This window comes from Littorina saxatilis, linkage group LG8 (genome assembly GCF_037325665.1).
Source record: "Littorina saxatilis isolate snail1 linkage group LG8, US_GU_Lsax_2.0, whole genome shotgun sequence".
Classification (NCBI taxonomy): Eukaryota; Metazoa; Mollusca; class Gastropoda; order Littorinimorpha; family Littorinidae; genus Littorina; species Littorina saxatilis.
In genome coordinates this window covers 51,906,136-51,933,725 of record NC_090252.1, presented here as the reverse complement: position 1 = coordinate 51,933,725, position 27,590 = coordinate 51,906,136, and the positions used below count along the sequence as shown (strand labels likewise).

At 38.6% G+C, this 27,590-nt stretch overlaps 2 protein-coding genes across 5 annotated transcripts in view; both read right to left on the bottom strand.

The window, feature by feature from the left end:
* The window catches only part of LOC138973809 (uncharacterized), a 33,129-nt gene extending 8,975 nt beyond the window's left edge, over window positions 1-24,154 (bottom strand). Inside the window, exons 1-5 of the mRNA XM_070346523.1 lie at window positions 23,778-24,154; window positions 22,874-22,944; window positions 10,071-10,260; window positions 4,148-4,297; window positions 2,324-2,755 (exon numbers count right to left, since the gene is read on the bottom strand). Of these exons, the coding sequence (XP_070202624.1) occupies window positions 2,324-2,755; window positions 4,148-4,297; window positions 10,071-10,260; window positions 22,874-22,918 (817 nt within the window). The 5' untranslated portion in view covers window positions 22,919-22,944; window positions 23,778-24,154. The remainder of the gene's footprint in view (window positions 1-2,323; window positions 2,756-4,147; window positions 4,298-10,070; window positions 10,261-22,873; window positions 22,945-23,777) is intronic.
* LOC138973807 (cystathionine beta-synthase-like) overlaps window positions 1-27,590 on the bottom strand; it is a 253,496-nt gene that overhangs the window by 196,290 nt on the left and 29,616 nt on the right. The window lies entirely within an intron of this gene.

Below are 27,590 nucleotides of genomic sequence, written 5' to 3'. Positions count from 1 at the left end.
AGCTCAGTGATCAGAAACATATGGTTTACGGGAGGCTGAGGGTGGCTTTGATAATTTAATTATCTGGATCATGAGTGTTTGTCTGTCTACTTAAAGACCACTGGGTTGACGTACTGTAAATGTAACTTTTTTATTTTGTCATACATTAAACGTTCCCATAACATATACCATACTGGGTCTTTTATTCTATTTTTTGGAAACGTTATTGGTCTTTCTGTTGTTTTGATTCCAACCCAAATATGTTCATGTTATAAAGGTTACAATGCCTTATTAATTTTGACGCCAATGCCTATACATTGATTAACTTTCCATAAAGTTCGATACGTGTAGTGAGGTTAATTCGAAAAACCTCAAGGGCCGAGCAGCTAAAACAGCTAAAGTTCTGTTTTATTCTTCTCTTTCTACCGATCAAAATATGCATAGCATCGAGATGTTAGATTGAAAAAAAAAACAGGTTTGTGATTTACAAATGCTTATCTTATATAATACAAACGGATGTAATTGTGATCAGGTTATGCAATGTTGGCATTTTTTGTAGTTTGATGCTGTTGTTGTTGTTGTTGCTGTTGTTGTTGTTGCTGTTGTTGTTGTTATAAGTGTTGTTCCTTTTTAACGCATTAGACAGTTTTTACTCTTTAATACTCCTCTTATGTCTTCTCAATTGCAGCAACGCTGGGTTTCAGAAACACGTTTTTTTTTCTTTCAGAAACATGCATTTCAAGAATAAAGAAAATATTATATTAAATGTACATAATGGTTTTCTTGGTTCAAGGTACACGACTTATACAGTTATTTACTGCTCGTCCAATAACTATTAGGATCTAGCATTACGCTTCTGGTAAATGGAAAGTCAACAGCACGGAGATGATTCTGGTACGTAATGAAATAAGTCTATTCCTCTACTTTCACAATCAAATAAAGTAACATATGTCATTTTCCCTAGTCTGAGTTTGACATTGACTTAATGCGACATTGGGGTTTTAATAATGAGTTCAACATTCAGTGTCATACCAGTGAAAATAACGAAAGCTTCGAGGTATAATTTTGATTCATCATCATGTTGCCTTTGTTCCAGTGATCGTTCAGAAACCGGATTGGGAATGTAATTATTGGACTTGATACTACACTAAAACTTGTTTAACTTGGAATTTTCTGGACATAAAACTGTGCTGGTATTTCATTGTAATTAGCTCATTTGGCGTATGTCACTATATAGGGAATCCTGAAACATTTTTCATACACAATTTTCACTGTGAAAAGGGCAGGTGTTAGAAGTTTTTTTCCCCATTTTGTTAGATATTCTTATGCAATTTGCTTCTTACTGGCGAACACATGCTGGAGATCGATAACTCGAACTTAGCTACAGATACAGTCTCGGAATTATATTTGGTGGTATTGCTAACAACAACAAAAGTAAGGAAAACCCATTGGGCAATTTCTTATAAACCAATTGTGTTCACAATTACATATTTTGAAGCTTACAGTGGATGAGCGAAAAAGCAACGTAAAGGTTATGTCCTTCGATAAATTTGATGAAATAACCATATTTTTCTGCTCCTTTTACTTGTGTTCTTCTAGTTTAGCTTATCAAGTTGCACACTGCTATGTTTGCTAAACATCCTCAATCTACTGGTAATTGTCTCAATCTCCTTGCTTTTTCAGGGTGCAATGCATTTCTCTTCGCAAGTCTGGGTCAATTTGCTTTTGTTTTATATCATGCGCGTTTTATCACAAAAGCTGCACAAAGAGTAGATCTCTGCCATAAGGAAGGATGTCCTTTGCTTTAAATGTGATTTTTTTTTTATAATTCCTTGATTTGAATTTTTCAGTAATGACAAGGTTGTTCCAATTGACACTTAATTTGCAACCAAATGTGATAATTGTTGTCTGGCACAGCTAAGAAAAGAAATTTAACAACATTCCAACATGTGTTTTGAATAGTATACTTGATAACCTTTACTCGGCTATGCAATTTGCCGTGACTTTGCTTGGTATGAAATATTGATATTAATAATTATTTGAAATGTAGAAGCACATCCCAAAATGGATGTAATGCAAGAAGAACAGACCACAATCAAGAAGCTGAAGATCGTCTCCACAGAACACTTATAGACACAACCAAACATTTGAAAACTGAATAAGTTGGTATAACTATAGTGTCAGGGAAAGCTAAGTTTTGACTCATTTCAGATGGTTGTTTATTTTCACAATTTGTTTTTTTGCTTAACGCCCAGCCGACCACGAAGGGCCATATCAGGGTATTTTCACAACTATAACCAAACATCTAAAATGGTTACGTAACGAAGAAGAATATTTTTCTTACCGGGAGCTTTTCTTAGATTTCGACCACCGCGACTGTTATTTTTGGACCTGGTTGTCTGACAGGGACTTTCATGTGTACGCTTCTGCTCTTGAAAGTAAGACCGCTCGTCTGTATTCATGTAACAGTTGCCCGAATCTGTAGTCGCACGAGGAACAGATGACTGATGTGACGCACATGCTCCTTGCACTCCAATTCCGATGAGCTCAGATGTGCCCTGGACTTGTGCCGATTGTTGTGACTGAAATTGTGTTGAGCAGACTTCAGTCTGATGCTTCTTAAATCCAGCTGCATCCTCACAGGCACTATTTTCTTTGCTTCGTTTCAGCTGTTTGCTCTTTCCACTAAAGTCATTTTCAGTTTTGTGTTGGCTTCGGGGTGGCTTGTTATGGGGGTTAAAGACCTCTTCTTCCTGTTCCTCCTCGTCCTCGAGTTCTGCCAGAAAATCACAAAATCAAAATATCCATTCAGAGTATTCCCAGAATAAAAACGTATGCACATTTAGGTAATCAGTTTTAGGTACAGTAACAGGGCAATCATTCAAATTAATTCGATCGTGGTTACAGGACTAGCAAAATTAAACTGTTGGCGTACTCACATGCAACGTTGACAGATCTTTAACAATTAGTTGTCTGTATGCATGCAAAGTCATGATTTCTGTCAATGTAAAACTACAACCCTTTTACGAGCTTTAAACATTTTCCTGAACATTGCATCACAATTGAACATTGCTTGTCACAATACGAAATATCTGGAATATGTCTTTGCATGTAGGCATCAGATCCTGAAAGTTTCGAAGCAGGTCTTTGCTGAAATACAGGGCTTTTTGTCATGGTATCCAGCAAAAATGATGCCAAAAAAATCCCATTTTTGACCGATTATGCGGATATCATCTGGCCAGAGAAGACAGCGCTACAAAAGAAGCTATACGGCCCCAGAGAGGACTTAGAGAGGACAGCACGTTTCGCCCTGCAGTCCGGACTGACGATCTAACAGCGAACGACAAGAAGAGAAGAAGACCGATTATGCGATCAACACCCGCATCAGTAGATATTACATAACACAAGACATACGCATCATATCGAAACAAAATAACCTGCTATACATAGATATTTAATTTGGTTGTCTTTTTTTAGGTAAAATTACCAGTTTGTGCATATTCTGATATTTGGACGATTTCTTAGTTGGTTTCTTACGTTTTGATCACGTCGATTATGGGGGCAGTCACATGACCCATGTAACAAAAATCTTTGATCCGACAGGTATGCCAGATAGCTAGTAAGAGGGTCTATAATGGCATATGCAGTTTGAATAAAATGTAAACGGGAATGAATGTTTAAGTTGGGGAACAAAAATGGATGCAATAATATTTTGCCAAGTTTATTTATACAAAATGCATACAAGCATACATACATGCGTACATATATCATACATACATACATACATACATACATACATACATACATACATACATACATACAGACATACATTTCGTTAATATTAAGTCAAAACTTATCTAATTAAAAAAAAATCGACGTTATATAGGGTGACGCCATGTGAATAACAAAAACCACGAGCACTTCGCACAGGAGTGGCCCTTTTGAACTAAACTGTGAAAGTAAACATGTGTAACGGCTTTATTTAAGCCTGTGACAAAATAAATGAAAAGAAATGAATATATACCTTTATTTGACTCTTTATTCATCTGATTAAAGCAAACAAAAAAGTGATCAGACAAAAAGACCACAAGATATTTAATTTAGTGGCCGATAACTTTGTAAGATATAGAAGCTTTAAAGAGCTCAGCTTGACTAAACTCATACTTACCAATCCAGCTTTCAAACGTTTGTAGCTCAGCGTTTCCATTGTACCCTGGGAAATAGCATTCTTGAACGCACTTTGCTTTGTCACTGGTAATATTTTCAATGTCGCGGGTCCATGCCAGATGCTGCTTGCATGTCTTGCACTTGAATGACACTTTCAAAAAAATATCCCACAATATTTTAAGATGGTTGCAGGTTTATTGTCAGACCAGTTTTTTTTGTTGGTTGGAGGGGACGATATCGTCTTCTGTTTCATCTTAATCGACTGATTCTTCTGTTTGAGTCAATGAAGATGAAACAGAGGACAAGAAGCTCTCCTCGGGCGACAAAAAAGCTGGTCTGGCAACAACCCGCCAAACATCGATGTTTGTGCAAAAGAAAGTAAAGTGACAGTGAGCCATGTTCAAGCCCAAGTATGTCTCAAATGGTTTACAAAACTATTTAAATCTTCTAATGAAAAAAGCAGTTCTAACTTTATAGAACACACTTGCAATAGCATTTGATAGCATTAAATGAAACAGTTCGTTTGAATTGCTATTTTGCTCGCGTAAACCACACACCAGATTTCATGGTTTATCTAACCCATGAGCCATCGTGAACCCGTTTGATCCACTTTCTTTTTTTCACAATCTAGTCGTCAGTTTTTGATTTCAATGCGATTGGCTGTATCTGCAATAGCACGTTATTGTGTACCTCTGATTCTAAAACGCAACAAACGGCTGCGAGTCACACGAACTTGTCGGCGGCGGCTGGCTTCAAAGAAAGTGCGCTCTATGCAGAAAAATCGTCTGTTGTGAGACACGACTTTTGTGACCCTGCTTCCGGGCTATCTTTTTTAAAACTTTCAAAACTTCGAATCGTACTGATTTTTTTTTAATGAAAAAATAAATATAATATGATTTAAGAATGTTTGTGCTACAAGCTGTCAATTTAATATTTAGATTTTAAAAGTTAGTTCTAGCGCCAAAACGAGGCGCCTGATTGTAGATCAGACGGTCCACGAAAATAAATTCTTTGAACATTTCTCACTCTCGAAGGAAAGCAGCCAGGATGTTCCCGTTTGGTGAGCGTTCAAATGGAAGGATGTTTGTACTGTGTGTAAAAGCATGACAGTGGCTGTGATGAATCAAAAAACAAGAAAGGTAGGTTGTTGGAACGTTTATTATTGACAAAACAATACATTCACATACATACATATATATATACATACATACATACATACATACATACATACATACATACATACATACATACATACATACATACACACATACACACATACACACATACATACATACATACATACATACATACATACATACATACATACATACATACATACATACATACATACAGTGAATGTATTGTTTTGTTAATAACAAACGTTCCAACAACCTACCTTTCTTGTTTTTTTATTCTGAATTTTGGAACGTTGGCAGTCTCTTTGTTTTTGGAGTGGCTGTGATGGTTTACGGGAGGCTTACTGTCAGGCTTTTACACACAGTACAAACACCCTTTCATTTACACACTCACCGCTTGAGAACATCTTAGGTGCACTCCGTAAAGAGTGAGCAATGCTCAAAGAATTTATTTTTGCGTGGTTTATCTTACCCCTGAGCCATCGTGAACCCGTGTGATCCAGTTTCCCTTTTTTTACAATTTCGTCGTCGGTTTGTGATATCAATGTGACTCGCTGAAAGCTTATCTGCAATAACACGTTATTGTGTACCTCTGAATCTAAAACGCAACAAACGGCTGCAAGTCACACGAACGGTTAACCGTTCAAAGGAACTGGCGCTATCGAGAACCATCGTCTGCTACGCGAAACACGTTTTGCGTGACACGTTTCCGGTCTTTTCTTTGTTCAAACTTTCAAAACTTCGAATTGTACTCATTTTGCCTTGATGAAAAAAGACTTCTTTTATGATTTAAGAACGTTTGTGTAACAAGCTGTCAATTTGTTATTTAGATTTTAAAAATTTGGTCTAGCGCCAGAACGAGGCGTCCTATTGTGGTACTGAACAATCCGGCTGGCCACGCAGAAATACATTCTTTGAAAATTGCTCGCTCTTTTTTCGTAGGGCACCTGGGATGTTCTCAGCGGTGAGTGTTTAAACGAAAGGGTGTCTGTACTGTGTGTAAAAGCCTGACAGTGGCTGTGATGGTTTATGGAGGCTGATTGTGCCTTTAACCCAGTTTTCAAAATGCATGTTCAGGTCCCTGAATGTTCTCAGCAGGTCAGCCCGTCAAAGCAAGTCAAAGTTCTTAACTTTAGTGTTTTAAGTCGATGACATTATTCAACATTTTACATGTACGGTTGGTGCTTAGTTTGTCAATAAACCAAGTGGGCCTAGCGATCTTTTGCTATGTCATGTTCATGCAGCAGAGTGAACGTCAGGGGTCAATGATTTTGACTTACAAGCATTTCTTCTCCATACACATGTGTGTCGCGAACCAGAGATAAACACACTCAGTGGCTTTGCTGCAAGACAGACTTATTGACTGATCAGCTTTCATGCGTTGATTCAAAACATTTGTGTTTGTTAGCCTGGTCGTTTAGTTTTGGTTCTTGTTCAGACTTTTCGGTTCATTCGTCTTCTGTATTTACTCGATCACTGAGTGTGTACTGTCGTTGACTAGGGAAACGCCAATGAGAAGAGGCGAAAAAACTCTAAGTGTTTCCATTGGACTTGCTTTTGATTATGCATTTGTAATCTTCTCCCCACAAGAATGGGAACCGGCGATTCGTTACTTATCAATATTGATTTTTTGCTACCCAACTTGCTATGAACAATATTTCGTGAAATGATTACAATTTAGAATTATTCTGGGGTTTTTTTTTAACACGAAAATGGACACACTCCGAATATCAGGGCCTGTGAGTGGGAGTATTTCGTTTTAGTTTAGACAATATGAACAGAAAACACACCAGCAACCATAAAAATCTAGAACTTTGCGCGCCAAGTAATGTTTTATCCCAAAGATTGTTCAAATTTTCATACAACTAATCTTAGTTGTTGTAGCCTTCAGATTTCTGATCAATACTTCACATTTCATCATTATAGTGTGTGTGTGTGTGTGTGTGTGTGTGTGTGTGTGTGTGTGTGTGTGTGTGTGTGTGTGTGTGTGTGTGTGTGTGTGTGTGGGTGGGTGGGTGGGTGGGTGAGGGTGTGTGTGTGTGTGGGTGGGTGTGTGTGTGTGTGTGTGTGTGTGTGTGTGTGTGTGTGTGTGTGTGTGTGTGTGTGTGTGTGTGTGTGTGTGTGTAATGCATAATGAACTTAGCCAAACAATTATTGCAACAAATGTCGCACCCCAAAAATCACATTATCTTCCGTGTCATTTCATTCCAACTTTCTATGCCATTTAAGGCCGTCCACTTGACTTTCTGAATCTCCTTTTGAATCAAAGAATTATTTTACAGGGATCTCATAACCGCCTCTCAAATAAGGATACCCTCAAAATCGACCGGACAAAATCGAAACGGACCTATCAAAATTCGACGAAAATTCACAATAGGCAAAACTTTGCAACTTTCAAATACGAGAAGAAAAGTCAAAGCAATTATCTACGGAGAACATGCTGTTTTGTTTAGCTGGCTTACGTATTTCTTGTGCTATGTTATCCCTACTGATGCAGATGTCGATCGCATGAGAGGTCAAAAACGGGAGTTTTTGCGTCATTGTTGTGGGGTATCATGAGAAAATGCGCTGTATTTCGGCAATGACTTGGTTGCTTGCTTTAAAACTTTCAGAATAGTTTGCCTACATACTAGACGTACTTAGAGTACAATTTTTGACACATGCATCAGTAGGAATAGCATAGCACACTAAATACGCAAGCCAGCTAAACAAAACAACATGTTCCCGGTAGGATATTGCTTTGACTTTCTTCTGTAAAAGTTGCAATGTTTTGCCTATTGTGAATTTTCGTCGATTTTGTTATTGGTCCCTTCCCTTTTTGTCAAGTCGATTTTGAGGGTACCCTTATTTGAGCATCGGTCACGTGATTTTTGTTAATCTAAAAGGAGATCCAGATAGTGATGTGGACGGCCTTGACTGGCAAAGAAAATGTGAATTAAATGACACGGAAATAAATGTTTTAATTTTGGCTGCGAAATTGTTCACAATAATTTGTTGGCTTAGTTTTGTTGCTTTTTTGTTTTTGCTTAATGTTTTTGTATGTCAATGGCCACCACAACGTAATTTCGCATTTTGAGACAATTAAAATATGAGTGTATTGTATGTATAAGTTACAGCTCCGTCCATCCATGGTATCGCCTGATATTTTGTCGAGACTGGGTCAATGAATATGATCATGATGACGTCACTCGAGGCTCTGCCGAGAGTGACGTCATTATATTCTTTCACCCCGTCGAGACAAAATATCACGCGATACCATGGATGGACGGAGCTGTAACGTATATATGGCATGACCAAAGTAAAGAGAATTTGTCATGGGATGTGGAAACAAATCATTGGAAATTCACCATGGGCAATCAACCCAAGCCTAGAAGTTGTAGAACTATATTTTGTTTCAGTCTTGGCAAGGCCAGTTTTGTCCAGTTCCGGAAAAATGATCATGAATTCATTCACCCTGCCGAGACGAAAAAAACAATACATTCCATGGATGAAAACGTATAAGCTTATATCCCGTGACGCATCAAAGCTAAATTTTGTTTTGAAATGTCTTCACAACGTACAGATAACTTATAACGACATAATCGCCTTCACAAGACAGGAAAAACGCACACTTTGTTTTTCGTCTGCTACAAATCTAGTCTTGTTGGTTGACGGAGAGAATAAAGCTTCAATCGTACCTTCATCAACAGGAATAAATGCTCAATCCGCTGTCAGTTCGCAACTGAACCTTGTTTTTTTTCTTTAACTTTTTGGTTAACATTGAAACGGCAATCCAAAAGAGTGTTTCAGCTGTTTCAAGACACAGGCTTAGCTCCTTCTTTTGAGTTGCTTTTCAGTCTAAAATGACACCGGAAGCGAACAAATTGTCGCGTATACTGTCGTCACAAAAAGACGTCATAACAAAGTTACAGGCAAAGCGAAAGAGACTTTGACGTCATTTACTTTTGTTCGGAATGTTCCGTCTGTTCCTAGCTTGTCAGTGAAGACTTTTACACGCATAGCGAAAGAGACTTTGACGTCATTTACTTTTGTTCGGAATTTTCCGTCTGTTCCTATAGCTTGTCAGTGAAGACTTGACGTAAGCTTACCCAAAACGTCTTTGTTCTCTATTCACATTGCAGCTGTGAAATAATCAGTCTTGTGTCTCGTTCGTGTAGGTACAGAGTTTGCGTCTGCAATCATTGTGTTCGTGTTGATGACGGCTTCATAAGACAAATCAGCGAATCTATCGTGAGGAAGACGTTTATATACAAATCACCGAACCCAACCCATTTTTTGTGTGCATTTTTCTGAAGAATAAACTGCATGTGGTTAATTCCATCCGTTTAATGCTTGTCGAAACGAGCCATAAGGCTTTAGAATAAAAGATTTCACGCATTGCTTGGCCATCTGATCACAGATGAGGTCGCAGTTTGTAGGTTGAATCTATGAATCGGCCAGAGATAGATCTGCATTTCTGGTACGACCTTCCAGATTATCAACAGCGGGTTCATGGTCGGAATCAAGAGGTCAAATTTGCGTGGCTCCCAATCATTTCATAAAAGATTTCCATTTTCTTGTTTTTGCGGCTGCGCAAGTTATTTTGCCTAGGTCATGGCCGAACTTTAGGCCTACGGAGAAATATCGCTGGATATTTTCTCCCTAGATTAACAGAGACAAAGAAGGGAAGTCATGCTGTATTGCATGGTAAAGCGTTAAAAAACTCAGCTTCACGACGTTTCTCCATTCCCTCTCAATCATTTCGAAAATCTCACAGACTTCCCAAGGTGACCATAACAATTGCATTACCTCCCTCTTGTCCAAGACTGCAGTTGTGAAAAAGCACGTGCGAATTTCCACTAAATTCTCGTGCAAACTGGGAAGATGTATTCCCAAAGTTGCATCTGTCAAATCCTATAATGACTCCCCTCCTTGCACCACCATAACCGACTTCACGATAAGGGTTTGATGGCCAGTTGCGTCTCATTGCTGAATGCTTCTAAAAAATAAACAAAAAAAGAACAAACATTGAAACAACAACAAATCGTGTAATTGTATTGCCACAATATGTCCTAAAAAACAGTCATGGTTGGTCTGTCAGTCCCAAAAGTAGTGAAAACCTGGCACCAGTATGACCTATTTCACTTAGACCATACAAAAATGAAGACAGTAAGCAATGCTCGAAACAAGATATACATACACCAATGAATAAATGGATAAACAAAGGAGAAAAATGGTTTTTTTTAAATAGACACAAGAAGATAGTGAAGTTGTTAAATCCAATCGTTATTACCGTGAACAAACTTGACATCAATCATGAGTAACCTAAAGTTATGTGTGTGTTGTTCGTAGTGGATGTATTAGATAGTCGTTATTACGGCCATAGCCCCACATGAATGGTTGTGAACGCACAAAACAATTATACTATAAATAATACACATTATGAAGTTTACACGTGACGGGTCATGATACATTAAATAATTTACAAAACAATAGTACACTATCTCACAGCAATATCAGTCTCTGGAATAATTTATACAATGATATGGCTTGATTCATGAAAACGATTTTATGACTAGAAGATACTGATAAAACTATCTTGAAACTAGACGAATATCAATTATATTTCTGGAGAGTATACTGTTCTCTTAGATCTTCAAGTGCAGGACAGTGAAGCAGAACATGTTTTTGGTAAGCAAGTTATGAATAACACATGCAACACTTCAAAATATTCACTATAATGAAACGTACATCTTTTAGCATGGACAGCGATCTCGGCTACACCACATCTAAATTATTCATACTAGCAGTCAGGACATGCAAAGCTTCGCCTGGGTGTTAGCAGAACATCAAATAAGTATGACAGAAAACCTCCGAAATAATCGGGGGGGGGGGGGGGGCACGTTATCTCCCTTGATGATTCGCATACAGAAATGTTGGGTCTGTTGAAACTCTCAATGATCCTAGAAACACCCGTGGACAAATGCTACACAGATGGAATATCAGCATAAATGAAATGCCTGCAAACACAAATTATATGTAGTGTAACCTCTCCTTCCTCAAAAATGTCTAGAGCCTTATAAATGTCATGTCAAATTTCTAGTTCTAGCTCATATATCTTTTCATAGACATCTGACCACTCACAGTATCAACATAAATCCATGTACTGCTAATATCGTGTTTCTTATTGTATGAGATGCTTCCCCCGTTGGACATTTCTAGAACCTTGATCCTTAAATGATAAACCTCATGTCATCAATGTCTTAAGTTTTGGCATTTTGGAACTGTTAATCACACAAAAATGCACATGTTGGTCGTGATGACCTTCTTATTTGGTTCTTGTCACATGAGTTACCTCTTTTTCTTGATAAAGTTCGAGATCGTTGAACAGCAGGTTTAACTTCATCTCTTTACACCCTTTGAGAATAGCAAGGTATGCTTGCATGGTAAAAGTTACCTCCCTTCCATTGATAACAAAGCAAGAGTTACCTACCTTGCTTCTACACAACCCGTCATAAAAAAGTAGGCAGATGCGTTTGAGGGCAGATCTTTCTGATGAGGTTCTTTATTGGAAAAACAATTATAGGACTGAAAAGCTCATTCATTTCCCTACCTTATTCTGTAAATAGATTGTGTTTAGAGGTAGTGTCTATGCAGAGGAACCTACAACACAGACACCCCCCAAAATCAAATTCGCAAAATCAAGATTCCCGTGTTAAATTCGACAAAAAAATCAGAACTAAACCGAAACATGTTTTGCATGTCATTAGACAGAAAAATCAAATCTGCATCTAAAACAGTCAGTTTTGTTCGTATATCTTGTCTAACATGGACGCTATGGCATGCTGAGTGGTGTAGGTGTCAATCCTCTCAGAAAGCATTAATCGCAGTTTTTGAAGCCGTTTTAGCGGGTAATGAGACAAAACAATTATATATTTCAGTAATTCCTCAACGAATTGTCTTAAAACTTTCATCGATTTGTACTAACACATGTCGTAAACTACACTCGGAATATCAAGTCATGTGACTTTATAGTTCTGCTGTTGTGCGACATACCAGAAAGAGGTTTGAAAATAAAGATGTATACCCTGTCCAAATGAACAGAGTGTTTTTAACATGAGCATGCATTAAGAGAAATGAAAGCTTCAATTTACCCTTTAATTTAATACATTTTCAACAATGGCTGTTTTCGGCGCACTTGTTTAAATGCACACACAAATTCTTGGAAAATGCTCTTTCGAGAGCTATGATCAATTAAACGTGTTACCAGTGAGCCTTAAAATAGTAGATAACCAGACTTTTTTGTATTGAAGTTCATATCATACTGACCGGTACTTTTTTTTGCATTGGATTAACCAGTTTTCTTACCATTTATACTCTCGCTTACTACATAAGAGAAGAAATTTCACCAAGACAGGTCAGAAATACTGTCCCCTACGTTAAAAAATGATAAAATAACACAAAGCACGGTCAACAGAAGGGCTTAAATCTTCTTGCTTGTAAAAGTCTAACTACTTGTGGATACTGCTTTCCATTTTTAAGTTTCAGCTTAGCTTAGTTTAGACTCACGATGGGCACAAAGATCAACAGTAACATTTGACGGGGTAAGATCCCCCGCAGCTTGGTCAAATATGCGGGGAACCTTATCTGGTGTATGCGGGGGACCTTACCCACTGAGAATCGAGTACCACAAAATAACGCTAGATTAGAGCAGCTTATCCGCGATGCTGGTGCCCCAAAACGCGCATACAAGTCTGCAAGGTATCGAAGTTTGAACTGTGAGTATTAGAATAGTGATTCAAATGGCAGTTCTGGAAACTGAGACCTCTCTGCGTAATTTTCACGGACTTCGGCAGAAAATCGAACGCCACTGTTCACGAGTACACAACAAGACCTAAGTAAAAGTACTTATAGCCTAGGCAATTCTGCTTCGGAATATCTATAATAAATAATGTGATCTGCCATAAAATATCTTCACAGGGCAATTCTTTTGCGATATATCAACTCTGTTTTCGCGTGCGGGGGACATAATTGTGTGTAGCGCCTTCGGTGGACACAACTAGGCGTTCCACGATCCAGGGCGTGACTTCTTAAAGATTACTTTCGGGTTGAAATCCTCATACTACTCATGTCTGATAAAATATGTACATGAAATCTGAGTATATTGTGCATCTGTTATTGTTCTTGAAGATAACAACAAATTAATTGTTTTTCGATGAGTCATCAAAGCTCTACTGTCAATTTAAGAACTGTTTCTGGCATGTTAAATAACAGTAGAGCTAATGTCTCAAATGACTTAAAATTCGGTATGTACAAATCATCAAACGTTTGAAGGAAATACGTTCAGGAATTACTTAAATATACTGTCTCATTACCCACTAAAACGGCATCAAAAACCGCCTTTTACGGCTTTTCAGAGGAATGACACCTACACCATTCAGCATGCCATAAATGTCATAGTTATACTGGATATGTGAACAACACTGACTGGTTTGAATGTAGATGTGATTGTTCTTTGTACTGAAGTGCAGAAGATGTTTTGTTTTAGCAGTTCTAATTTTTTGTCAAATTTGATTTTGGGGGGTGTTTGTGTTGTAGGTTTGACTGTATAGACACTACGTCATGTAAACCAAATCTGTTTTCCGAATAAGGTAGAGGAATAAATGGCCTTTTCAGTCATATACTTTGGTTTTCAATAAACGGCCTTATCAGAAAGATCTGTCTTCAAACACATCTGCCAACTTGTTTTATGACGGGTAGTTTCTTGTGGATTTTTCTTCTTCTTCGAATGTTCCCCCGATAAGAGCAATCGACAATTTCTAATGTCACTGGCATTATGTGCATGATAAATATAAACAGTAGGCACTGTACTGGCCTTGCTATATTTAGTTGCATTCACTAATGGAGAGATTCATAATCTAAACAAGTCGCGTAAGGCGAAAATACAACATTTAGTCAAGTAGCTGTCGAACTCACAGAATGAAACTGAACGCAATGCAATTTTTCAGCAAGACCGTATACTCGTAGCATCGTCAGTCCACCGCTCATGCTCATGGCAAAGGCAGTGAAATTGACAAGAAGAGCGGTTTAGTAGTTGCGCTGAGAAGGATAGCACGCTTTTCTGTACCTCTCTTCGTTTTAACTTTCTGAGCGTGTTTTTAATCCAAACATATCATATCTATATGTTTTTGGAATCAGGAACCGACAAGGAATAAGATGAAAGTGTTTTTAAATTGATTTCGAAAATTTAATTTTGATAATAATTTTTATATTTTTAATTTTCAGAGCTTGTTTTTAATCCAAATATAACATATTTATATGTTTTTGGAATCAGAAAATGATGGAGAATAAGATAAACGTAAATTTGGATCGTTTTATAATTTTTTTTATTTTTTTACAATTTTCAGATTTTTAATTACTAAATTCATTATATAATTTTTAAGCCACCAAGCTGAAATGCAATACCGAAGTCCGGGCTTTGTCGAAAATTATTTGACCAAAATTTCAACCAATTTGGTTGAAAAATGAGAGCGTGACAGTGCCGCCTAAACTTTCACGAAAAGCCGAATATGACGTCATCAAAGACATTTATCGGAAAAATGAAAAAAATGTCCGGGGATATCGTACCCAGGAACTCTCATGTCAAATTTCGTAAAGATCGGTCCAGTAGTTTAGTCTGAATCGCTCTACACACACACACACACACACACACACACACACACACACACACACACACGCACATACACCACGACCTTCGTCTCGATTCCCCCCTCTACGTTAAAACATTTAGTCAAAACTTGACTAAATGTAAAAAGTAACCAATGAATCGAAAAAGTAAAACCCAGGTGCATATCAGTGGCTACTTAGCAGTTTGCAAGCACAATATCTTGTTCTTGAATCTTGCCATCTCTGAGTTATAGCGACCACACACACACATACACACACACACACACACACACACACACACACACACACACACACACACACACACACACGCACACACATCCATTCTTGTATATATATGTATATGTATATATAAGTTTAATCCCAAAGATCGACTTCGATACGATTAAATGTTGCTTATATTTTGTGTGTGATATTTTCAGAGAGTGTTGAAACATAAGTGTAAAGATTAGAGAAATCTACTTAAAGCCTCACTACGCCTCACAAGAGGTTTACAGAACGACCGAATCTTTAACGAAATAAGCAGTTCTAACCTTATGGAACACACTTGCAATAGCATTTAACAGCATTAAAAGACACAGTTCGTTTGAATGGCTATTAAGCATGTGTAAACCACACACCAGTTTTCGTGGTTTTATCAACCCCTAAGCCATTGTTAACCCGTGTGACCCAATTTCCTTTTTTCACAATTTAGTCGTCAGTTTCTGGTTTCAATGCGACTCACTGTATTTGCAATAACACATTATTGTGTACCTCTGAATCTAAAATGCAACAGCCAACTGTGAGTCACACGAACTTATCGGCGGCGTTTGGCTTCAAATGAGCCAGCGATATGCAAAAAATGTGTCTGCTTGGGCAAACACGACCTTGCATGACCTGCTTCCGGACTTCCTTTTTTCAAACGGGGTCAGAAGGGTATTTTCAACAAGAAAAAGAAACTTTGATGGCCAAAATTATATATTATATAAACAAAAGTCGAAAAACGGCATCCTAATCTATCCCCTTTTAAAATGACGTAATTATAGTGTTGCAAACTCGATATGACGTTTTTTCTTTCAGTGGCTTGACAGACATTGAGGTCCTACAACGTTTGATGCCTGCTTTACACTCAACAAATTAATGTCATCATTTTGTGCACATCTTCAACTTCAAACACAATAAAACAATATATATTTGGAATCAGAAAATGACATACAACAGAGTTGTTTCAATGTTATCAGTTTTGTTTTAGAACTAAAGAAATCAGACAACTTTGCATTACAATTTCATTAACAAATGTTTAACATACTAAGCTGAAATACAATCCCTTTGTTCAGACGGAGCAAAAAATACTTGCCGATTTTTTTTAAAGAAATAGATTTAAAACTGTAGTTGTGTGAGTGTCGCCTCAACTTTCAGTTAAACGCAAATATGACGAAAAAAAAGTATCCAAAAACGGATATACTGTACACAAGTGAATGCTCATTTGAATGTATAGGTAGACGGGCGCTGTGGCGGGGTGGTAAGACGTCGGCCTCTTAATCGGAAGGTCGAGGGTTCGAATCCCGGCCGCGGCCGCCTGGTGGGTTAAGTGTGGAGATTTTTCCGATCTCCCAGGTCAACTTATGTGCAGACCTGCTAGTGGCTTATCCCCCTTCGTGTGTACACGCAAGCACAAGACCAAGTGCGCACGGAAAAGATCCTGTAATCCATGTCAGAGTTCGGTGGATTATAGAAACACGAAAATACCCAGCATGCTTCCTCCGAAAGCGGCGTATGGCTGCCTAAATGGCGGGGTAAAAACGGTCATACACGTAAAATTCCACTCGTGCAACAAAACAAAAAAACACACGAGTGTACGAGGGAGTTTCAGCCCACGAACGAAGAAGAAGAAGAAGAAGAAGAAGAAGAAGAAGAATGTATAGGTTACTTTTTCTTCATTTTGAGCAAATCTTCAATCAAACACTGTCTCTCTCTCTCCCTCTCTCGGTCTGTCTGTCTGTATGTCTGTCTGTCTTCCTGCCTGTCTGTCTCTTTCTCTCTCTCTCTCTCTCTCTCTCTCTCTCTCTCTCTCTCTCTCTCTCTCTCTCTCTCTCTCTCTCTCTCTCTCTCTCTCCCTCTCCCTCTCCCTCTCCCTCTCTCTCTCTCTCTATACTCTAGTTCTGGGGACAGAAAAAAATAAGTTAGCATAGCATAGTGCGTGTCACCTTGTATAAATGTAACTGTGCTTTGTGCGTGTGCGTGCGTGTGTGTCACTGTGTGTGTGTGCGTGTGTGTATGTGTGTGAGTGTTTGTGTGCGTGTTTGTGTGTGTGTGTGTGTATGTGTGTGTGTGTGTGTGTGTGTGTGTGTGTGTGTGTGTGTATGTGTGTGTGTATGTATGTGTGTGAGTGTGTATGTGTGAATAGAATAGAATAGAATAATGTTTATTGTCATGAACCAGTAAAGTTATTGACACAACAAACAACAAATAATAATAATGCATTATACAATGCTAAAACAATCCGTAACAAATTTGCCAAGACGAACTTGAACTTCGTCTTCTAAAAATAAGTTACTTGGATTTTTGTTAGCATATTTCATATTGATATGTGAAGCATCTTCTTTAAATTCATCCCTTAATTTAACATATTTATTGCATTTATCTAGAAAATGTATTTCATCTTCTATGACATTGCATTCAATACAAAGACGATTTTCTTTAGGGATATTCTGATGTCTTCCACTTTCAATTTTTAGACAATGTGTGCTAGTCCTTAATCTGCTTAACATCTTTCTGTGTTTATTATTCTTAATTTGTATTAAGTATGACTGCATTTCGTAAGATTTACTGATCATAGAATAAAACTTAAGTCTGGAATATGTATGTGTATGTGTGTGTGTGTGTGTGTGTGTGTGTGTGTGTACAAATTATGCACAATTCTCACTGATTCCCCCAATTCAATTTCTGTTTGATCCTGTTCGTATCGCCGTATTGTGCTATACAGACTGTGTGGCTTGGAAAGTCACAGTATAGTGTTCTTGTGGTTTTCACTCTCTTGTTATAAGAAACAGTGGCTGTGTTCAGCCGTATCAGAACCGTAAATAAAAGTTCCATTGTTATTGAGCGGACAGTCGATATCTACATGTTATACTGCTCTTGGCACATTTAAATGTGACAGTGGTGTTGTGTTGACTCGGATCCTCACTAACATTCGGAGAACACTTGTCTAAGGTTCATGTGGAAATCTGCGAGGGCGTGATTGAAGACTCTATTCCCTCCAGCGTGTGTGAGTGGTGACTGCCACGTAATCCGTGTAATCTGCCCGCTTCGCCTGAACGGAGTTGTGTTTGTGTCAGGCTGACTGAGCTCGTTTGTTTAAAGTCGAGTGTTAGTGCAGAGGTCTGTGACGCTATTGTGAGACTTAACCAAATTGTGTTGCAAGACTGCCGGCATAAACAGTTACTTGTTGTTTGTGTTTGTAGTTTGAACTGACTGTCGTTTTGCTTTTTTTGTGACGGTTGTTGTTTTGCTTTTTTCGTTACAGTTATTGTGTATGTGTTAGTTTTCATTGTGTGTGTTTACTCCTTGTTTTATTATGCTCAGTGTTGGTCATTTAAATGTGTATCACCTATATAATAAGGTCCATGATGTATGTGCCTTCCTTGAAAAAAGCATATCCGAATTATCATTTATTTGGTATTACTGAATCACGATTAGATTCCAGGGTTTCCGATAATGATATCGCGATTGTTGATTATTGTGTTGAAAGGCGAGGCCCAGAAATTCAAGGGCAGACCGGAATCGCGGTATATATTCATGACTCAATTAAACACATTACGCGTAGACGCATAGACCTGGAACCCAGCGCAGTAGAATGCATTTGGTTAGAACTCAAACCCAGTAAATTAATGGCCCCTCAATTCGTGTGTTTTCTTTATAGAAATCCTGCGGCAAATTTTGAGTGGTATGATCATTTTGTACAAATGTTAGACAATGTTTATAATAAGAGCAAACACATTGCTGACGTTATGTTATTTGGCGATTTTAACATAGACATGTTAAAGTCCCATCCCGGCTGGGAATCAACTACTCAGTTATTTGGGCTTAAACAGCTTGTAAAGTCACCCACAAGGGTAACTTCAACGACATCTACATTGCTCGATCATATTTATACGAATAATCCGGACACAGTCGTAGGTGCCTGTGTATCCGACCTAAGTGTAAGTGATCATAGTCCTGTAAGCTGTTCCAAATTGATGAAGTTACCCAATCAAAAGGTCACACATATATTTCATACAGGTCTTTTAAGCATTATAATCAAGGTCTCTTCTTTAATGATTTGAATTGTACACCTTTTGCCCTTTTGTGCTTAATTATACCGATCCTAACGAGGCACTTGAAGCCTGGTATTCCCTCTTTATCGATGTGGTAAATCGACATGCACCTGTGAGGCGGAAACGAGTAAGACATCCTAAACTTCCTCCCTGGTTAACCATTGATATCATCGAAGCAATGGCGTATCGCGACCAGTTAAAGACAAACAAATTATTTGAAGATTATGAAAAAGCGCGTAACAGAGTAAAGAATCTTGTGAGAAACGCGAAGCGATCATATTTTAATAAATTTGTGGGTAACAGCAAAGAAGTTTCAAAAGTCTGGCGCGCCCTGAACACGTTTTTAAAAGGCAACTCCTCAAAAAATAGTAGTATTCCTCAGAATATAAAGGCCAACGATTTTAAGGATTATTTTTTGTCCGTTGCTGAATCACTGGTAGATTCTCACTCAAAATCTCCAGGTACAGAACCACATTCCTGTTGTAAAGGCTTGCAGATGTTCTGTGATGAAAAATTAAGAAATACGGATGTGTTTGTTTTTCCGATAATGGCCATCCATGAAGTTGGCCAGTACATAGCACGGTTAGAAAATAAAAAAATCTTCCGGGCTTGATGAAATAAGTAATAAATTATTAAAATTGTCTACTCCTTATATAGTAGAGTCGCTGACTTATGTTAATAATTTATGTATTCAACAACATTTTTTTCCAAAAGAATTTAAAAAAGCGAAAGTCATACCTTTGCCAAAGAAAAAAGGTTCTCAAGACTTAAATGATTTTAGACCTATATCTTTGTTATCTGTATTATCTAAGCCTCTTGAAAGGCATGTTCAGAAACATCTGGTTACTTATTTGGAGGACCACAACCTTTTGCATCAACTTCAGTCTTGTTTTTGCTCTCAACATTCATGTAATACTGCCCTTGCCAGATTAACTGATTCATGGTACTCATCCATTAATAGGTTAGACATTTCTGGGGATGTTTTCTTGGACCTAAAAAAAAGCTTTTGATCTCGTGGATCATGAGATCCTTCTAAAGAAATTAAAATGTTATTTGAAAAGTTCTAGCACTATCGCTTTTTTTTTTTTACTCTTATCTTAGAGAGAGGGTTCGATCTGTATACGTACACAATACGTACTCTTCTCAGGGCACTGTGAAATGTGGAGTGCCACAGGGGTCTGTTTTGGGACCTGTATTATTGTGCCTGTATATAAATGATTTGCCCCTGTACCTACAGTCTGAATCTGTTGAGTGTCATATATGTTAGCAGATGATACTACCTTACATGCAGCAGGGAAAAGCCCTGCACAAATTCAAGACAAATTGCAACAGAGTCTAAACGATGTTTCTGAGTGGTGTTCTGCAAATCGTATGCTTATTAATCCAGTTAAAACAAAGTCTATAATAATCAGCACTCGCCAAAAACATCAACTTTCAGAAATGACTCTGAGTCTGTCCCTAAATGAGCACTCCATTGAGCAAGTAGCTGAGCACCGTTTACTGGGACTTACTGTTGATAATAATCTCAAATGGCAGACTCACATCAATGGAATCTGCAAAACAATTGCTAAAAACCTGTTTCTTTTGTCAAAGTTACAAAGCATTATAAATCTAGACACAAGAAAACTATTTTACAATGCCCACATAAAACCCCATATTGATTATGCTTCCATAGTATGGGGCGGGTGTAGTGAAGTTCACTTGAAGAAGCTAAACTCGCTCCAGCGTAGAGCTGCTAAACTAGTTCTGCCCAGTCCATCTCTTTCTACAACGGAAAAGATGAAAAATATTGGGATGTTAAGCTTAAAGAAGCAGCTTTTGTATAATAAATGTTCGTCTGTAAGGACGCCCCAACATATCTTACACAACTCTTCAAATCATCTCCGTCATATTATTCAAACACTCGAAATAACCTTGCCTTGCCATGCAAGGCCCCGCATCGATTTGTTTAAAACTAGTTTTTCTTATTCTGGTGCGTTCCTTTGGAATTCCCTACCTGTAAATATCAGGTCATGTCTGTCATTATCTTCTTTTAAAAGACAGCTCCGAAAGCACCCCTCTAACGACTAAGTCGGTATACAATTTGTGCGAATGTGTGTGAGGGTGCGTAAAAGAGAAAGTGTATAATATGCTTCCACAAGCACACTAATGTTTGTAATACTTTTCCCAACATGATTGTGTTTTATTTGATTTTTTTGATTTTGTTATTCTTCATATTTGTTCTTCGTTTCATGTGTGTATTATAGTAGGGACTAGCTGTAAGAAAGGACCATATGGACCTAATGCTATCATCCCTCGGTTCCCGTCGCGATATAACCTTGAATGGTTGAAAACGACGTTAAACACCAAATAAAGAAAGAAAGAAATCCCTCGGTTATACAATTTTCGAGTTCTCTCTCTCTCTCTCTCTCTCTCTCTCTCTCTCTCTCTCTCTCTCTCTCTCTCTCTCTCTCTCTCTCTCTCTCTCTCTCTCTCTCTCTCTATCTATCTCTATCTCTCTCTCTGTCTCTCTCTGTCTCTGTCTCTCTCTCTCTCTCTCTTTCTCTCTCTCTCTCTCTCTCTGTCTCTCTCTCTCTCTCAGTTTTGCGCGATTTAAGGTCGCTGATTAGAATCCGGCCCGGGTTGGACACGGGGCAACTTTTTGTGCAGACCTAGAAACGGTATTCATGTGCCATCCCGTGTCACCACGGCCACTATGAAAGGGCAAATGGGCCCAAACGGAGCGCTCATTTACGGAGGGCGAAATAAGTGAGGGCGCCTAAACTGAGCGCTCCAGTTAAGGATTGATTGGCTGGTAAAAATAGTTAGCCAATCAAATCACATTTCTTAAGATTCGCGCTCCAAAAAGGAGGGCGCAGTTTAATTGGCGAGCGATAGATTCGCGCTCCAAAAAGGAGCGCGCATTTATTAATCTATTACTCGCCAAATAAACTGCGCCCTCCTTTTTGGAGCGCGAATCTTAAGAAATGTGATTTGATTGGCTAACTATTTTTACCAGCCAATCAATCCTTAACTGGAGCGCTCAGTTTAGGCGCCCTCACTTATTTCGCCCTCCAATGAGCGCTCCGTTTGGGCCTATTTGCCCCATAACGATAAGCTGCACCCTCAATAAATGCGCGCTCCTTTTTGGAGCGCGAATCTATCGCTCGCCAATTAAACTGCGCCCTCCTTTTTGGAGCGCGAATCTTAAGAAATGTGATTTGATTGGCTAACTATTTTTACCAGCCAATCAATCCTTAACTGGAGCGCTCAGTTTAGGCGCCCTCACTTATTTCGCCCTCCTTAAATGAGCGCTCCGTTTGGGTCCATTTGCCCTCTCATAGGCCACAGGGCGAATTTCTTGACCTCGTTAAGGTCAATGCTTGTTTAAGTAGGTGAGGCTAGTGGTTCAATTGTCACGTGTTTAAAAACAAATGGTACTTACTTCGCCTCGTTTTTAAAAGCTTGACTCCATAAAAGGGGTTCTTACTCTACCATATCGCTTAAAATCTTCATATAGTTATATCCGAACGTCTTCTATTGCATGAGTCGTTTGCTGTGAATGCGTGGGTGTGCCTTCGTTCATAAGACAATATATATCGTTCTTAGGGAGAACAATGAAAATCGTTTGTGCTCAATTTTTCAAAGGCTCACCTTGTCAGGCTGTAAAACCGGATTCTTCACAAAAGCGCTCCCCATTCACTTTCAGAGGTTACCATCAAATTCTGCAAAAAAATGGCTGTTATGCTACAGTCAATGTGCGAGCAGCAGTTTTTCTTATTTTAACGTAGAAATAGGCGTTTTCGGAAAATAACTAGCATGATTTTCAAGCGTTGAGAAAGAGTTGTTTCCCGCTTTAGTCGAACAGTCGAACGGTTAAAACTACAATCGCACGAAACAAATGACTCAAGATTGTCGAAAAAAAGGGCATAGTATCGAGCGGACACTGCGTGACATATACATCGGAGTCAGTTATTCGCTGCTATCGTGGTTTTTACTGGTCGACCATGTGTGATTGTTTGTCACCCTAAAGCGGAGCACAACTGTACATCCTGACAGAGTTATTTACGAACATCGTCTGTTGCTTCATATAGTTTTTCACCAGAGCCGTTTCACCTGATAACTAATCGTTTTGTAGACATACGAATTTCCTACACGATTGTATTTACCTGGCTGCAAAAACATTCAAATACATTTTACACAATTCATGAAGGGGTCAAAAAAGGTTAAAAGTTAAACATGAATTGGCCAGTTTCAAGTAGTTTTTTTTTTAAAGATTCAGTTATGTACATAGTGTCAAAAGATGGATTTCTGCAGATATGTGTTTTAGATTTCCAAAGGTAACACACACACACACACACACACACACACACACACACACACACACACACACACACACACACACACACACACACACACACACACACACACACACACACACACACCAGTTTTAAAAACAAAGTGTGGACAATTTGTCTTGAAACAACTAAATGATGACTTTCGGAACATTTAACAATAATAAAATAATACACAATGCAATGAAAACTACTAGACTTACCAGCGCGAAATGCGTTGGCTGGGCTCTTCAACAACAGTTGACAATCTCTCTGTTTATAACGTTGTGCACAACTGTGTTTTGATCATCCTCTACGTTGGTCTCTCGAGCAGTAGAGTCATAAAATAAAAGCAGAGACTGCTACGATAGAGCGTACCGCCACACAGGGAAGGGCCGTAAACCAAAGAAAGAAGCTAAGGACGGTGGGGGAGCAAAGAATGGGAGTCATGTATTCCTGAGAAACCAACTCTGTTCACATATGATTTGAAAAATCTTTCTTAACAAAAAAACCCAAAAAAATGAATAGAACGGTGTTTCTGACTAGATTTACAAAAGGTAGGTTAATGGAAATGATAGCGGCATTTTGTCAGAAACAGACCTGTACCCGATTATCAATAATGGTGCGTGTGGCGTGTCGAAGGTGTAACCTACATCTGTAGTTGACAGTCAGTGTCATGCGTCGCCCTCCTTTTCTGCTACATGCTGTGTGTGTGTGAGTTGGCTTGCTCTCATTCCATTTGGGTCATGTTGACATTTTTTTGTATGATTATTTGTATTTGCTGTTGCCACTTGCAAGGACACTTATCGTTATTCAGAGTATCCTTCTGAGAATCTACAGCTCGTGAAGCAAATTGTGAAACAAAAGAGAGAGAAAGTGTTCTAGTCACAGTTTGTGCGTGTTGTGCAACACTCTCTCTCTCTCTCTCTCTCTCTCTCTCTCTCTCTCTCTCTTTCTTTCTCTCTCTCTCTCTCTCTCTCTCTCTCTCTCTCTCTCTCTCTCTCTCTCTCTCTCTTAAATCCTTTATCGGAAATTCACTCCTGGTGAATCGGACTGAATATAACCATATGCCCCTAAAACCCCAAAAGACCTAATGCATGACTATGCACTATGCAGTCACAAGATACACAAAAAAATCAACATTTGAAATGTATCTGATTCAGCATTAGGTGCTGGTTGTGAATGTTGATAACTGTTGTTATCAACCTGTCTTATTCAAATCAAATTTGAAGATCTGCGCATTTTGTGTCCAAAAAAGTATGCCTCTTGTCTAGAATTGAACATTAACTAAACTTCCAAGACGGAAACCTGTTTTTGAAAGGACAAACCCAGTCCACAAACGAGCACTAGGGGTAGTTAAACACTTAAGCAAATGTCACTTATTTGTGAGAAAAATTCATAAAACATTTTGCAAAACAATCATGTAGATTTGATGTTTTGCAACATGCGTGTCAGAGGAAACTATAGGACCATACCATCAATTTAGTGATCTGACAATATCATTTGGACCATAAATTTAATAACGAAGGACACAGTATACGAAAACAGGACAAAAAATGAATCTTACACTTAAGGATCAAAGCAAAAAAACAACCGCACGCACGCACGCACTCAAACACACACACACACACACACGCACACACCGTCACACACACACAAACCGTCACACACACAAACACACTCGCACACACACACACACACACACACACACACACACACACACACACACACACACACGTAGGCATACACACACACACACACACACACACACACACATACACACACATGTACGCACACACACACACAAACACACACACACACACACACACGCGTACGCACGCACGCACGCACACACACACACACACACACACACACACATACGCACACAAACACACACGCACACACACGTGCTCACACACACATACACACACACACACACACATACACGCGCGCGTACGCACGCACGCACACTCACACACACACACACGAAATCACACACACAAACACACACACACACACACACACACACACACACACACGTACACACACACGTACACACACACACACACATGTACGCGCACACACACACACACAAATACGCGTACGCACGCACGCACGCACACACACACACACACACACACACACACACACACACACACACATACGCACACAAACACACACGCACACACACGTGCTCACACACACATACACATACTCGCGCGCGCGCGATACCAATACGTAAAACCATCCATCAGATCAGTCGGCCAGATTCAACAACAACTAATTGGACTGACTCATATTTCAATTTGTTAAAGCCCCAGTCTGCCTCAAATGGTTTACAGAACGATTTAAATCTTCTCATGAAAAAAGCAGTTCTAACCTTATGGAACACACTTGCAATAGCATTTAATAGCATTACATGACACAGTTCGTTTGAATGGTTATTTAGCTTGCGTAAACCGCACACTAGTTTTCGTAGTTTATTTAACCATCGTGGACCCGTGTGATCCACTTTCCTTTTTTTTTTTTACAATTTAGTTGTCAGTTTGTGATTTCAATGCGACTCGCTGTATCTGCAAAAGCACGTTATTGTGTACCTCTGTGTGTAAAAGCCTGATAGTGTCTGTGACCAGAAACTGATGGTTTACGTGAAGCTGAGTGTGCCTTTAATACTAGGTGAATATTCCTCGCTGCCTTTTAGTAATGTTTCTACATGTCTCAAATTCGCAGGCAAGGAATTAATTGTTGACATACGAACCTCTGCATACAAAGTGCAGTTTAACAAATAATGTTCGGCTGTTTCATTTGAGTCACGGCACGCACAGTGCGGGTTATCTTTCAAATGGCGTTTACATCAATCGGAATTGAGATAACTTATATTTGAACGCATACTTCAGTGATTAATTTCTACCTGTCATATTTCACTATAAAAATAAACGGGTACATCAAAATCGTGACAACGTAAATAACGCTAAAACTCGCTTATTGAATGTGTGGTTTTAGCCACATAAGGCAGATCGTTCATATTCGTTCATATACAGCAATTTCATTAAATTTAACTTTCCAACGTGCTGCCCAACAACTAATTTTACAAAGGTCTGAATTTAGAATTCCGTCTTAACGGATCATTTTATGCAAGTGACATGCTAGTATCATCTGCAAACAGTTTAATAACAGACTCGATATCGTTCACAATATCATTTGTATATCTAAATCAACAAAGGGTCTAACACTGAACCTTGAGAAACGCCTGCTTGTATACCTTCTAACTCTTTTTACCGGCAAGCAAGTGTGTGTTTGTGTGTTCCTGTGTTTTTATTCTCCTCTGATTCATGCTGATGCTTTTCCTCAAACAATTAATCAACCTAAGTTTGATACACAATTAGCAAAAAAAAACTTAAACTTTGCAAATCTCTTATTTCAATGATTATGGTTGTTGTTGTTGTTGTTGTTGTTGTTGTTGTTGTTGTTGTTGTTGTTGTTGCTCCAAGTGCGCACAGAAAACATACTGCAATCCATGTCAGAGTTCATGATCGTTGGGTTCAATTATACTCGTAAAAACAAGAAACTTCCAAGCATGCATCCCCCAAATTATAGTATGGCTGCCAATATGGCGGGATAAAAACGGTAAAACACGTTAAAAACAAAACCACAAGTTGGTGCACACTTAAACGTAGACTTGGTTCAAATCTGATACTCGACGTGCTGAATACGTTTAAAAACAGCCAGAAGTTTGTGTTTATTTTTCTTCCAAATATTTTGTTTAGATCACAATTATGCTTTTGATTTCTCCATTCCAAATATGGCCCACGTTTTGCTAATGGGCTGTTTGTACCCGCAAGCACAGTTTGTCTGTATGTGCTGGCTTCTATCTAATACTAATTTCAAACGCAATTCACCAGGTTCTTGCTGACTTAATTATGTCTAGCATAACACTAGGTAACATTGAGAGGGCGGCTGCTTAACGCTTGTGTGTTTTTGTTTTGTTTTTGTAATGTTTATGGTGTGTGTGTGTGTGTGTGTGTGTTTGTGTGTGT